This window comes from Kogia breviceps, chromosome 7 (assembly GCF_026419965.1).
Source record: "Kogia breviceps isolate mKogBre1 chromosome 7, mKogBre1 haplotype 1, whole genome shotgun sequence".
Classification (NCBI taxonomy): Eukaryota; Metazoa; Chordata; class Mammalia; order Artiodactyla; family Physeteridae; genus Kogia; species Kogia breviceps.
The window spans coordinates 47,939,897-47,954,523 of NC_081316.1; the positions used below are offsets into that span (position 1 = coordinate 47,939,897).

Below are 14,627 nucleotides of genomic sequence, written 5' to 3' on the forward strand. Positions count from 1 at the left end.
CACTGGCTGAGTGTTGAAGCCTGAAAAAAAGGGAGAAGTCACATCTCACCTTCTTAGAAACAAAGCAGCTCCTTTGGAGCCACACTCAAAGGGAAAACTTACATAAAATCATGGATGCAACACATTCCCAAGTAAGAAAGAAGCCATGGGCTCTGTGATTTTCAGATAACTAGGCAGCCTCGTTTAGCAGTCTAAGGGGGTAGTTGGGGTCTTATTCTACTGTCACTGTCTATCAGCTGTACCTTGTCACTTGGTATCACTAAATTAGGGCAGATTAAACAGAAAGCAACCTCTCACTTTCTGCCCAAACCCTGATATGGAAGATATTGATACTCTGAAACGGAGGCATCTCCTAGCCAGAGATCACAAAATAATTGAAGCACTCCTAAGTCTTAAGATACTGTTTGTCACAAAGATTCAGTTCATATGTTATCTTTAACTTTTCTGAGATGATCCAATTTTGTTCTAACCTAAAAATTGCCACACATATCTGATTAAATAACATTATTACTTAGTCTAAGATGACTGGGTCACATGGGCTAAGGCAAAAGAGACAAACCTTGGTGGAAATTTAAAAAATATAACCGAAGAAAAGGGCCATTGGTTTAGTTCCCTTTGCCCAGTGTGTTAGTTCTGGTGTGAAGAAGTTAAGAGAAAACCCCTTTGTTTTAGTCACAGAGGAGTTATGTAGTCAACGGGAAACTGCTACTGGAGAGATGGAGAGAGTACATGATAAATAAATGTATACTGAATGAATAAACATGTTATGGATCCAAGGAAGATACACAGGTAAAAAAAGAATTCATGCTTTTTTTTGGTTGTTCAAAACTTTTATTTTTTTTTGGAATATTTATATTTATGCTTTTGTCACTATCCACAATGTGGCTTTTTAAAAAGGCCTGAGCCACTTTGCGGTTCTCACCCCAATATAATCATCATCCCCTCATTCTTAGAATTCCTTTTCCCTGTCACTTTGTCTTTGTGTGGCTTGTATAAAATGAGGACCCTGGAAAAGAACACTTCCTGTGAACTTGAGAGACTAGATGAGCAGTGCCCAGCTCAGCAGGACCAGGGAGGTAAAACTAGCTGGAGAGCAGATACGTTATGATCTGAACCAAGGTATATTGTGCGCATGTCTGAAGGGTCGTGCTGACTCACCAGCAGCATAAGGAATATGCAGGTTGACCAGGGTGAGGTAGGATGGTCCACAGGATTGTGTGGATTGTGGGAGGGGGCAGTATATAAAATTCGTGGATTAAACACCTACCTACTTCCTGAAAATGGCCTACGTTCTAGAAAACAAAGATCTAGGTGTCTTGATTTTTTTTTTAATTTACGAAGATTCAAGACACTAATATGTTCATTCTTACAGTTTACAATGAAAGCAGATGGCTATGGTGATGCAGAGAAGACAGCTGAACTGCACCAGTATATTAAGACTTTTAAATGAAATTCTGAGTTACCTGACCTTATAAAAATACACATTAATATACTAAATACTGCACAAAGATCTAGGATGGGGGAATATTTAAAAATACATTTCTCTTGGATCAGCACCAAAAATATCATTAGTTTTCTGTACAACTTGTGACAAGTTTTTCAGTATAGGTAAGTTAAAATGATTTGATAAAAACCACAAACACCACGGAACTCATTAAAGATATATCCAATCAACTTTCAAATACATTTTGACATCAAGGTCAGGCAATTCACTTGGAAGGATATTATCGTGAGTACCACTGAATTACTGTCATAAGATTTTTGATGTCAACTTTGTATGATGGGGACATTTCACATCTCACACAAAGGAGGCACTGGGACTTAGAAACTTAAGAAAATTATTAGAACCATTAAGACTGAGGTGAAGAATTTGTGCAGCCTTCCACAATTTCAAAGAGGTAGTGATAGATGCTTGTCCTCCTGGCGATGTCAAATGCAGTTTCCTCCAGGTTGTTCTTCAGACCTGCTTTGATGTAGCGGTTCATCAGGAGGAGTTCAAGGGTATCTTTGCTGTCTCTGTTCCCAGCAGCAAGATGTAAGGGGGTCAAGAGGCCTTTTGTTTGGGCGTTGATATCTGCATCATGCTGCAGTAAGAAAGAAGCCACTCTGGTGTTATTCCACTTACAGGCACTGTGCAGGGGTGTCCAGCCATCCACAGTCACCGCATGAACATCTGCCCTGTGTGCAATCAGCTCCCGGACCACGTCTAAGTGTCCGCTGTAGGCTGCTCGATGGAGCGGGGTGTACCCATCTTCATCTCGAGTGTTCACGTGGGTGGCCTTTTCTGAAAGCAGTCTTCGCACTGTGGTCAGCTGAGAAGAAAATAGATCTTTTACAAACCCAACTTGAAATGAAACAATAAGCAAAGAAAATTAAACCGTTTAGTGGTGTTAGATTCAATTAAGTTAAATAAAAACTTCTTTGTTGGGCTTCCCAGTGGTGCAGTGGTTGGGAGTCCGTCTAACGATGCAGGGGACACGGGTTCGTGCCCCGGTCTGGGAAGATCCCACATGCCGTGGAGCGGCTGGGCCCGTGAGCCATGGCTGCTGAGCCTGCGCATCCGGAGCCTGTGCCCCGCAATGGGGGAGGCCACAACAGTGAGAGGCCCATGTAACGCAAAAAAAAACAAAACAAAAAAACCCACTTCTTTGTTAGCAGATGACTGTAAAATAAAAAATAAGATTTTTTTTGGGGGGGGACTGATTTAACAATGAACAAGTCAGTGTTAACCATAAACTGTTGATCCTAAGAATATGATTCTCTGAATACCAAACCATACATTTATTCCTGGTCCAATGAAGGCTTATTGTATAAAAGTTATAGTCCTAGATGAATAATACAGGCTAGAATTGTATTAATATTTGATATTTCATCTGCGAAGAAAACATAGTAATGGAACAGACTGATCTTTCTGTAGTAGGATTACCACACCAATATACACACTGTATAAAACTTTAAAAAATACCTACTGTATAGCACAGGGAACTCTACTCAATATTCTGTGATAACCTAAATGAGAAAAGAATCTAAAAAAGAATGAATATACGTATATGTATAACTGAATCACTTTGCTGTACATCTGAAACCAACACAACGTTGTAAATCAACTACATTCCAATTTTTTAAAAAAACTTCTTTTAACAGTAGAATACAGTGGTAACAAGGAAGTCGAGATTAAGGAGCGCAATTCCTTCTAACTAAAACAACCTCAGATACATGTTTTCAGGAAGTGATTTTCAGTTTGGTCTGCGGACCTCTGGTGGGATGCAGTCTGCTCTTGACGTAAAAAGTTATCCAAAAATGTAAGACCATTTAAGTTATTAGTTTATTAACACAGACATGGAGGAACTTAGTAAAATAAGATGCAAATGGCAAAGTGGGAAGAACAGACTTTGGCTGTTAAGCAGGGTCATCCTACTTGGACGATCTTGGGCAAATTAATGTTCCTGAATCTCAACTTCTTACTCTGTAAAAGGGAAGAATATGACATATCTTATAGGGATACATGAGGATTAAATCAATAATGTAGCAAGGCACATGGTATAGTTGGCATTTAATAAATGTTAATTCCCATCCTCTTTACTAAATGATACTTGTCTTTAGGATGATCCTAATGACTTAATATAAATGATTTAAAGATATAGATGATTGCTTGCTCTCTTTATAGTTAATTATTCTTAAAGCTCCCCAAAATACCCATATGACACTTCGTAGCTTACTATGTGTTTCCATGTACATTGCCTCTGTATAAAACCCTGTTATGAAAGAAGCAGGTATTATGATGGCCATTTTTACAGATAAGAAAATAGAGGTTCAGAAACAGTAGGATTTGCCCAAAGTTACAGACCAAAGCAAGATTCAGGACAGGTCTTCTGGCTTCCAATCTAATACTTTTCCTACTAAATTAAGGTTTCCTCTTTAACTGTTCTTTTTTTTTTTTTACCCGATTTTTTTCAGCAGCCCAAAGAAGCAATTTGCTTGGATTTTTTTCCATTTTTTTTTCTTGCAATTGATACCACTCTTCAGTTTTTTCATCTTGCTCTTCATCTTCATCAGAATTCCCTACCCAGAGACTCTGGGTGCCAGTGGGAATAAGGTGTCCATGTGTTTCTAATAACTCAAGTTGGTTAAAGTGTTCAGAAAAGTCCAAGGAGTTCTCTGGGTCTGGTTTTCCATCATCATTTACTTTCTCTTTTTCCATTTTTACTACTATTCTAAATACAAAGCATTTCAAACGCCAGAGTATAAATAATCTTTCCAGAGATGAATTATGTCTGCTTTATTTTATTCATCAAGATCTGAAACACAAACACAAAAATTAGGAGCAAAATGGTTAGAGGCTTTATCAGTAGCATAGATGTCTTGCAAATACACACAAATAAACCCTGTCTAAACTTTTTTGGTGTTTATTAATACCCTTCACATTCATTAAATATTGGAACTGATAGATTTCAGTTACCTTTATTTTTAATATTGTTTTTTCTACTAAGTCAGTGGTTATAACTATTTTGAATCTATTGGTTCACATACTATATTGCATTATGCTAACAGTGATTAATGCTTGAAGCTTTTAAATTATAACTAATAAAGATAAGCACATTCATGATTTTTATAGACTAGACACACAGAAGCTATAAAGCAGGAGCAAAAATTTTTAGTTCCTTAAAAACTACTTCCAAGAATCAGAGATTCTTAGAGATGGAATAGCCCCCAAAGGACATGTGTCCCAATCTCTCATCAATGCAGATATTTTTATCATGACATCTGTAATAATCAACCTATTTCTACTTTAACAGTTTCAGGCTTAGGAAAATTCATTGCTTTAAAAAGTAGTCCTATTCATTGACGGACAACTATAGTTCTTAGTTGGCTTCTTGTTTTGAAACAGAACTTTGGCTGTCATTTACTCCTTCATTCAACAAAGATGAATAGAATGCCTGGTATGCACCAGTCTCTGGGTACCGGGATTCAATAATGAACAAGATCCACGTCTTAACCTTAAGAAGCTTCCTGTCTCATCAGGGAGATTAGCAAAGACAGTGCTTAAGTACTAATGATAAGACCATATCTAGATATGATGAATATACAGGAAAGTCATAATTAACCCAGTCCTCAGGGAGTAGAGAAGGCTTCCTGAAGGAAATGATATTTATTCTGCTAGGCTGCCATAACAATTTATAAACCGATATCAGCTTAAAGAGTTATGCAGCATATTAAACTTTAACCAATTAAACAAAATGAGAATAATAGATATTTAAAAAATATTTCTCAGCTTCCCAACTATATTTGTTGAAACCTTACCAGTCTTTCATGACTCTTCTCAGATGTTGCCTCCTTCATTAAGTCTTTCTTGAGCCTCCAAATTAGATCTCTCTCTAGTTTCTACTTTTTTGTGTGCTACATACTGTTTTATTTCACCACTAATTTTGTTCTTGTTTTAGTCTCTTAAAAGATTGTAAGCTTAAGGATAGGGACTATATGTAACTTACATTTATGTCCCACTTATATATAGCAAACATTAAGAAATATTTGTAGAATTAAACAGAATTAAAGCCCTATCACTTGATTTTGCTTGGAAGGGATTCTGAGAAATTTGAGAGTTAGTCGTGTACCCCTAAGATACTGATTTCTTTCTACCTAATTTTCACGAGCTTTAATTGATACAATCCTAATGCATCATTAGATTTTATTACTACTGCCAAGAGCATTAAAGTCAAGTTTAAATTTATCACTCATGACCAGTACCTTCTCTGGACCTGTTACTTTGTTGCACAATGAAAGGATTGTACTAAAGGATTTCCAAAGACTGTCCAACTTTACAGAGTCAATCGAGAAACCCTATCAGAAAGGCTTTATGTTCTAATATTTTCACTTTTCTCAAACTATTCTCCGAACCTTGCGATGCAAAAGTGATCACAAATCTACTCATTAAACACTTTATTAAATAAATACCAGTAAATACTGTATAGTTCACTTGTCATTTGTATCAACCACAGTAACATTATAGCACAGATCTTATACCCCCCTTTACTTTTCATAAAAACTCTTTTTATAATTTAAATTTACTGTTCCAGGTAAAATAAATTACATATAAAAATTTCTTAATGGATTTAATTTAAAAAGTCAACCCCAGGTGCATCTCCCTGATTCAGGACTTAGTAAGAGCTGATCAAGATACCTACTTGATGATACTCCACCAAGAACTAGGGTATGTTTTTTAAAGATCACATTCCATAAGAGATCTAAACTATGTTAACTCTTAACAACTCAGTGACAGGTGGGGCCGTAAACCCCATTTTACAAGTGAAGGCGCTGAGGTTCAGATAGATTAAAACAACTTTCAATGGAACTAAAAGCCCAAATATTCTAATTCGAAGTTTCACATTGTTTTTTAATGCACTCTATTTTACTGCTGTCAGCACAAAGCAATGCAGATGTGCTGAACCCGGGATCCAGGCAGACAATAAGGGGACGCAGGGAAAGGCTTGTAAACTGGAGTCCGAATGCTCAATCTCTGGGGAGTGGAGGTGAGGGAGAAGACCATCAGTCCCGGCCCTCCAGCACCAGCTGGTCACTTCACAGGCCCGGGAGTCGCGTCTGCGGCCTTCCGAACTTCTAAGAGCGAAGAAGCTGCTCCAGCCCTACTTAGGACCCACGACGCGGCCCAATTTGCAGGGCTCGGCAGGGCTCGACAGGGGACCCGCCCCTTTGGGCCCAGGAGTTCTTAGGTGGCGCCAGGCGACCAGGAAGCGTGGCCCCGGACGAGAAAGACCTACCCACCTTAGAGAGGGGAAAATCGCCGCCGGAAAGCTCGCTTCCGGGGTTCGTCCCCCGGGCTACTCAGGATTGGCTCCTGTATGAGGGCGGGTCCTCGCTGCAACTTTTCCTGTTACCTTACGGCAGTCGGCAGCCAATGAGAGGAGTTGAAGCGCCTACGTCGTTAATGAGGTATCGCGAGAGAAGGTGGTGCTTTTTCTCTCCCGCTTAATTCAGGTTTATGGCCAAGCAGCTCCTCTGTCGGTAATGTTGCTTTTCTTCTCACGAATCTCCCTCCTTCTTCCTGGGTAAAAGACAGCCTCGGGTCCCAGGGTGGGGCTTTGGAGAGTCCAGATGTGGGGTAGTTTAGGAGTAGCTTTCTGTATCTGCAGGATCGCGGGCGGAAGCCCAGAAAGGATTGACTCTGGGCCGAGTAGGCTCGGGAGAAGCCTGGGAGGTTTCCGCGTTGCGGTTTCTGAGGGTCCGGTGGTGCGGGACTGCTGAGGCTTAGAATCCCCACCGAACCAGGAATCCGGACGTGGGAGGAGTCGTTCCGCGGTGGCAGCCTCTCCTCCCCAAAATCCTGGACATTTTCCTTAAACCACGTGTTTCTGCTTATTTACACTAGCTTTATTTTAAACTTGGACCCAAAACAAGCCCATTCCTTTAAAAAAAAATTGTGTTTAAGCAGGAAATACAGGGTCGCCTCATGCTCCAGAGTAGCCCATGCATGCAACTTAAACATTTCTGCACATCCAAAGTTCGTGTGCTAAACCAGAACTATTGGGTGTGACCCTTTTTGCCCATTCATTTAACAAACATTAGCTTCCCATGGGGCATAGGAAGGGAAACAGGAGAGGAGCTTAATCATAATGGTGAAACTAGAGTGTCAGTGGAGATATTTTTTTGTTTTTTTTAAGCTCTGAAAATAAAAGTATAGTAGGTGCTTAATTGAAAATGACACTTCCAAAATTGCCAGTCTGCTTTTAAAAAATGTGTTTTAAATAATATAATTTTGTTTTAGAATTTGGAATCGAGTGAGTTTTCTGACGTGTTTGAGCACAGGACCCAGGGGTACTTGGAGAGAGAAGTGGTCCTGGAGGAACTGGACTGATCATAGAAATGAGTCCTGCAGATGCTCTGTAAGCACCTGTCTTCCGAAGTCGTCTTTGTTGCTTTGGGTTTCTACAGTCTATCAACTATGATAACCATAAAAGAAAACTTATTTAATAAGTTATGAGTAAATAAAGACCTTGCCTCTGAATACAAGTGTTAGTCATCAAAATGAATATATTGAATGGTTTACAATTCATGCTATATGTTTCTTAACTAAAGATAATATGCGGCTGTAGATTGGGGTTTTGCAGTAGGTTGGCATATTGCTATATAAGTTTATGTTCTTACGTTTTGTCTTAAACTATTGAAGCTATAAATATGCTTGAACTAAGTCTTACTAGCTAATGCAAGGTTTTTTTTCTTAATTTATTTTTGGCTGCGTTGGGTCTTCATTGTTGCGGCGGGCATTCTCTGCTTGGGGCGAGTGGGGGTTGCGGTGTGCAGGCTTCTCATTGCCGTGGCTTCTCTTGTTGCAGAGCTCGGGGCTCTAGGTGCGCGGGCTTCAGTAGTTGTGGCGCATGGGCTTAGTTGCTCCGCAGCATGTGGGACCTTCCCGGACCAGGGCTCCAACCCGTGTCCCCTGCATTGGCAGGCGGATTCTTAACCACTGAGCCACCAGGGAGGTCCTAATGCAAGTCTTTTAAAGCAGATTTTTAAAGAAGTAAATTGCTTTAGTACTGAATAAATTGGAAATGAATTTGACTAAAGTGAAAATAAATAAAAGGACTAGACAAAGTTATGTGGAAAAAGCTTCAAACTTGGAATCTTTCACCCTTGTTTTAATTTCTTTTTATCTATCTGTCTAATCTATCTAGGCTGCACTGGATCTTCGTGGCAGCGCACCCGGTCTTCCTTGCCGTGCATGGGCTTCTCTAGTTGCGCGCTCTAGAGCGCGTGGGTTCAGTAGTTCCGGTATGCGGGCTTAGTTGCGGCATGTGAGGTCTTAGTTCCCCAGCCAGGGATTGAAGCCGGGACCCCTGCATTGGGAGCGCAGAGTCTTAACCACTGGACTACCAGGGAAGTTCCCTTAACTTCTTAATTAGTATTGTGTAACTTTGGACAAGTTAGCAAGCCTCTAAACTTTGTCTCCATTTCTTCATTTGTATAATTGGATTACAAGTGATTTTCAGGGCTTCCCTGGTGGTGGCGCAGTGGTTAGGAATCCGCCTGCCAATGCTGGGAACGTGGGTTCGAGCCCTGGTTGGGGAAGATCCCACATGCCACCAAGCAACTAAGCTAAGCCCATGTGGCACAACTACTGAGCCTGCTCTCTAGAGCCCATGAGCCACAACTCCTGAGCGCACGTGCCACAACTCTGAAGCCCACGCGCCTACACCACGTGCTCCTCAACAAGAGAAACCACCAGAATGAGAAGCCAGTGCACCGCAACGAAGAGTAGTCCCTGCTCTCTACAACTAGAGAAAGCCGGCACCCAGCAATGAAGACCCAATGCAGCCAAAACTAAATAAATTTTTAAAAAAATGACTCTCAGATTAATTCTCATATTTAAGTAAGAGTCCTCAAGGGAAAATACCTTACAAATTACTATGGAAGTCTGGGTAGTAATGTGATCTGAAAGTATTCTGACTTACCTGTATGTATATAGCAATCAGAACTGTGCATATCATTTTGAAGTTTCTGAAGAGAAATTTTTTCTGGAAAATTCTCTTATGTATAAAGATTTGAATTTTGGAGATATATATAAAAATTTTTTTGAAGTTTGTATGGTTTAGTGAAAACAGCCTGAGTGTTAATACTGGGTTTTAGTTCCATTTCTACCATTTTGTTTCATGATAAATCAGTTAATTTCTCTGTATATAGCTTTCTAGTTTTTCAGAGATAACAATACTTAACCTGTTTACGTGTGGGAGTTGAGATGAGATCAGGGATACCAAAATATTTTAAAGACAATTAAAAGTTATATTAAGTTTAAGAGAGAATTAATAACTCATATTGCTGCTTCACATGAAAGTACTTTTGAATACGACCAAATATAAATGGCACTGTAAATTAGTTTTGTTACTTGGCCAAAGTTATTAATGAAAAACTAACTTTGTATGGAGAGCAAGCTTGCTCTTCAGGGGCCTGGATGTAAGTTACTAGTATATTAGGATAAAAATCTACTTATAAAGTAAGGGGAAGAGCTTTTTAAATTAACCAGTTAATTCTAATTTTCCTGGGAAAGTGCAAAGTAGATAAATAACAAGTTTAGATACTGGGATCAAATCCTCTTGGATTTTTGTTGTGGAACAGAGCAGGAAAACAACCAAGCTTTCAAATCCAGGTTACATATCAGTTTATGAAACTGGTTGTAATGAGGTTATACATTTCTGAAGCAGTTACAGAACCTTTAAAAAATGTGTGTACATTTGTTCTGCTTTGTATTAGTGGTAAGAAAACTGTGACGTTAATGGCCTGTTGAATGCTTCAAATTTTTGAACCTAGTTTAGGGCTAGAAAAATGATTTTACGTCATAACTGCTATTATTTTATAGATTTAGGTTTCAGTTTGCTTGAACATCCTTTTAATGAATTATATTGATGTGTTTCTTCTTTTTAAATACAGTGATGATGAAAATACATTTAAAATCTTAGTTGCAACAGATATTCATCTGGGATTTATGGAAAAAGATGCTGTCAGAGGAAATGATACGTTTGTAACACTTGATGAAATTTTAAGACTTGCCCAGGAAAATGATGTGAGTTTAGTTTGCATTTTTGAAATTTCTACCAAGTTCCCTTACTCAGCTTGCTCTTTTTCCTTTTAAAGATAGAGGTTTGTTTTATAGGCACCTGTGCTCACACTGCCTGCTTAAATATCAGTATACTGAAGGCCCAAAGCAGATTTTGTGTGCTTTATTCCCTGAATTCGAGTAGGAGCTATTTTTGTAAATAGTCTGTAAAAATTTACAAATATTTACAGTGTTTACTGAGTGCAGTATCCTGTGGCAGTTTCTATTTGAAATGTAAAGGTGACCGTCATAGTTTCTACTTTCAAAGAACATGCAGCAAGCAAATCAGTATGTGAGATATGATAAATGTCAAAAATGCTCAGATGTAAGAGCCATAGATTATAAACAGCATTTCCTGGGAGTTTGGAGGTAGAAGAGATCACATTTAGATGAGGATAGCAAGATGAGGTGAATGAAGTGGCATTTAACTTGGGCTTAGAAGGCTGGTAGGCTTTTAATGAGTGAAGAGCAAAGAGAGTGTACACCTCCCGTGAAGCAGTAGGAAGGGCACAGAGGTGAGATGATTGGTCCATTAGGGTTAGAGCAGCTGTTAGGCTCACTGGTAGGTCGCGTGTTAGAAAGCACGCTGAAAGACTAGAAATGTGGTTTGAGCTGCATCAAGAGCTTCAAATACCAGATTGAGGAGTTTGTATCCAGTTTAATAGAGAGTCTTCTGGCAACAGAGTACAGTATGAAGGCAAGATAAGTTGGAGGCTTTTTAAAAGTGGTGCCATGGAATGGAAAAGAGGAAGAAGTGAATGCAGGAGATAATACAAAGAGAGGATTTGGATACTTTGATTGGTTCGTCAGTCGTAGGGGGTGGGGATGAGGGTGAAGGGGATGACGGTGACTCTGGAGTGTATTATGTTTGGGTAGATGGTGGTATCAATAATAGAAGTAGGTTTTAAATAAGGAAGATTTCTTCCTTCTTTTCATACTTCCTTATAACATCCTTCTTTATGTGGGAAGGTGATGAATTCTGATTGAGACCATTTGAGTTGGAGATTCCAATAGGACATTCAAGGAAACATTCCAGCAGACAGTTGAAATGTCCATCTCGAGCCCAAAAGACAGTTGAGGAATAAACATAAATTCTGGGGACTTGCAGACTTCAACCTTGACTTTTCCTCAGAGTTCTCTTCAGTTTTTCTGCAAGTCCTTTGATTCTTATTCCCAAATGTATACAAGTGGAACCTCTCTACTATTTACTACCTTCATGTCTGTAAACTTAGTCCAAAACTTTTGTCATGTTTTGCTGGACTGCAGTAGCTCCCCTTAGGTTTTTTCACTTCCATTCTTTCTACCTACAGTATTCAGCATAGCAGCCAAAGTGAACTTACAAAAATCATGTCAGATCATGTCACTCTGCTGCTTATAATCCTCTAAGTGGCCTTCCACTGAATCTAGAATAAAAATTAAACGACAAGGTTCAGTGTGATCTGGCCCCTGCCAGGAGACTTCATCTCCTTCCACTCTGCCTGGTTGGTTTGTGCTTCATCCATACAGAGATGTTTGTTCTACTCTGGTACCTCTGCATGTCTGGTTCTCTTCCTGCTCAGAGCACCTTGATCTTGCCAGGGTTGACTTCTCAGTTCTCAATTCAAGTTTTACCTTTTGGGGGGAGGTCTTCCCTGATGTCTCCAAGCACTCTTATCACATTACTCATTTATTTTTTTTATAGCACCACCTGAAATAATTTATTGAATTATTTACGTGTTTATTCTCCGCTAGAAGGTGAACTCCATGAGAATGAAAAATCTTTTTTGTTTGCTCATGTGTATCCTAGTACTTAGAAAGGATCTGGTAAGCAGTAGGCACTCTTATAAATGTGTCTCCTTTTACCCTGAGGGCAGAGAAATTTACAAAGGTCTGTTTCCTGCCAGAGAATCCTGTCCTTTCTTTTCTAACTCTTAGGTGCTGCAGTATTTCTTTCCCTGAGCACGAGCTCTTTTTTTTTTTTTTTTCCTTTACCTTGTCCTTGCCTTCCCTTCCATTTCCTCCTGTTTCCCCTTCCTGCATCCTTTAATCTTTTTTTTTTTGCGGTATGCGGGCCTCTCACTGTTGTGGCCTCTCCCGTTGTGGAGCACAGGCTCCGGACGCGCAGGCTCAGCGGCCATGGCTCACGGGCCCAGCCGCTCCGCGGCATGTGGGATCTTCCCGGACCGGGGCATGAACCCGTGTCCCCTGCATCGGCAGGCGGACTCTCAACCACTGCGCCACCAGGGAAGCCCCATCCTTTAATCTAAACTGCCCCCTCCCACCTACAGCCCCATACTGGTATTTCCAAATGCATGTTTACTTCCCCCCATCATTTGTGTTTATTATTTCTTCTTATTGAAATCTAAATTCTTCCCAATATTTAAGTCCTCTATTTTGTGGGCCTGTGCCATCTAACCAGCCTTATTTCTACTCTCTAGTTCTTTGGAATCTTTTTTTTTTTTTTAACTTTTAATGTTGAAACAATATTAATCTTACATAAACATTGCAAGAATAGTACAAATAATTCCTTACCCTTCAGTGAGATTTTCCTACAACTTTACTACATTTGATTCTTCTCTCTTCGTAAACACACACACGCACTTTTTCTGAACCATTTGAGAGTAAATTACATATGCAACCACAGTGCACTTATCAAAACCAGGGAATTATGTTGATTCAGTACCATCATGTAATTCTAAGATGCTGCCAGTTGTCTCGACAAAGTCTGTCATAGCAGTTTGGGGGCAGGTCAGTGGTGTCCAGATCCCAATCCAGGATTACATTTTGCATTTAGTTGTCATGTCTCTTGTAATCTGGGATATTTCCTCTGTCTGCCTTGTCTTTCATGACCCTGACATTTTTGAAGAGTCCAGGGTAGTTACTTTTGCAGAATATTACTCAGTTGGATATGTCTGATGTTTCCTCATGAGTAGATTCACTTTGGGCAGGAATACCACAGAAGCAAGTTGTGTTCTCAGTGATCCCTGGAGTCACAAACCAGTTTTTAAAACTATTAAAAAAAATTTTTTTTTGCTTGTGGTAAAATACACGTACCATAAAATTACCATCCGAACCATTTTTAAGGGTACAGTTGAGTAGTGTTAAGCACATTTGCATGGTTGAGTGACCAATATCCAGACCTCTTTAAATCTGGTAAAAGTGAAGCTATATCATTTAAACAACTATTTCTTTTCCCCCCCCTCCCCTGTAAAAATGTTTGTTTGCTTTGTTGTTTTTTGCGTTACGCGGGCTTCTCACTGTTGTGGTCTCTCCCGTTGTGGAGCGGAGGCTCCGGACGCGCAGGCTCAGCGACCCTGGCTCACAGGCTCAGCCGCTCCGCGGCATGTGGGAGCCTCCTGGATCGGGGCACGAACCCGTGTCCCCTGCATCGGCAGGCGGACTCTCAACCACTGCGCCACCAGGGAAGCCCTGCTTTGTTGTTTTTGTTTTGTTTCTTCTATGCCTTGGATTATGATCATTTTCTCCCTTTACTCAAATCATGTTTAGTTTTAGAGACCTGGCTTAAATCCCACATTTTTATTGAAGTCTCTTTGACTGTTGTCAGGGCAGAAGTCTTTTCCTTCTTCCCTTCTAAGTTCCCTGGCTGGTCTAATAATTAAGTTGACGTAAGACAGATTAACAGGGTAAAAACAATTTTCATATGTATGGGAGCCCCACAAAAATATGAGACTCCTCAGCAGTGAAGTAATTGAGGCTTATCTGCCATCCTGAGCTGAGGAGAAGGGGAAAGGAGTCTGGGGCTTTAAAAGGGGAGGAAGACAATGCACAGGAAGGTGAGAAGATCACATGTTTGGTAAACAGGTTTTTGCCATGCCATGCGATGTCTTTCTGATATCAGAAATTATCTCTGGTAATAGCTTTCTTCCTGGCACATGCCCCGCATCCAAATTCTTTTAGGCAGTTTAGAGAGAGGTAAAAAAAAAGCTTTTCCTGACTCTGCTGGGTCTGAATTGCCTTCAGCTCAAAACAGTCCACATTGCCAAAGTGGTCCATTTTGTGGTGACATATTCTGCTGCCCTCACTA

At 40.0% G+C, this 14,627-nt stretch overlaps 2 protein-coding genes across 6 annotated transcripts in view; one reads left to right on the forward strand and one right to left on the reverse strand.

Annotated features, from left to right (window-relative positions):
• Positions 1–816: 816 nt before the first annotated feature.
• On the reverse strand, positions 817–6,859 carry ANKRD49 (ankyrin repeat domain 49). 2 transcript variants are annotated; one of them, XM_059069025.2, is made up of 3 exons: positions 6,781–6,859; positions 3,944–4,298; positions 817–2,312 (listed from the first exon to the last, which is right to left on the reverse strand). In XM_059069025.2, the coding sequence occupies exons 2-3, from the start codon at positions 4,199–4,201 to the stop codon at positions 1,851–1,853; spliced, it is 720 nt and encodes a 239-aa protein (XP_058925008.1). In that variant the 5' UTR covers positions 4,202–4,298; positions 6,781–6,859; the 3' UTR covers positions 817–1,850. The 2 variants fall into 2 exon arrangements, with proteins under 2 accessions (XP_058925008.1, XP_066894376.1); XM_067038275.1 differs by having other exon boundaries at positions 6,183–6,783.
• An 81-nt stretch (positions 6,860–6,940) lies between these two features.
• The window catches only part of MRE11 (MRE11 homolog, double strand break repair nuclease), a 71,371-nt gene continuing 63,684 nt past the window's right edge, over positions 6,941–14,627 (forward strand). For 3 of the 4 annotated variants that reach the window (XM_067038271.1, XM_067038272.1, XM_067038273.1), the window contains exons 1-3: positions 6,941–7,020; positions 7,781–7,898; positions 10,438–10,570. In XM_067038271.1, coding sequence (XP_066894372.1) covers positions 7,879–7,898; positions 10,438–10,570 — 153 coding nt within the window. In that variant the 5' untranslated portion in view covers positions 6,941–7,020; positions 7,781–7,878. Of the gene's footprint in view, positions 7,021–7,780; positions 7,899–8,687; positions 8,785–10,437; positions 10,571–14,627 lie in introns of all 4 variants that reach the window. The other variant, XM_067038274.1, reaches the window with a different exon arrangement.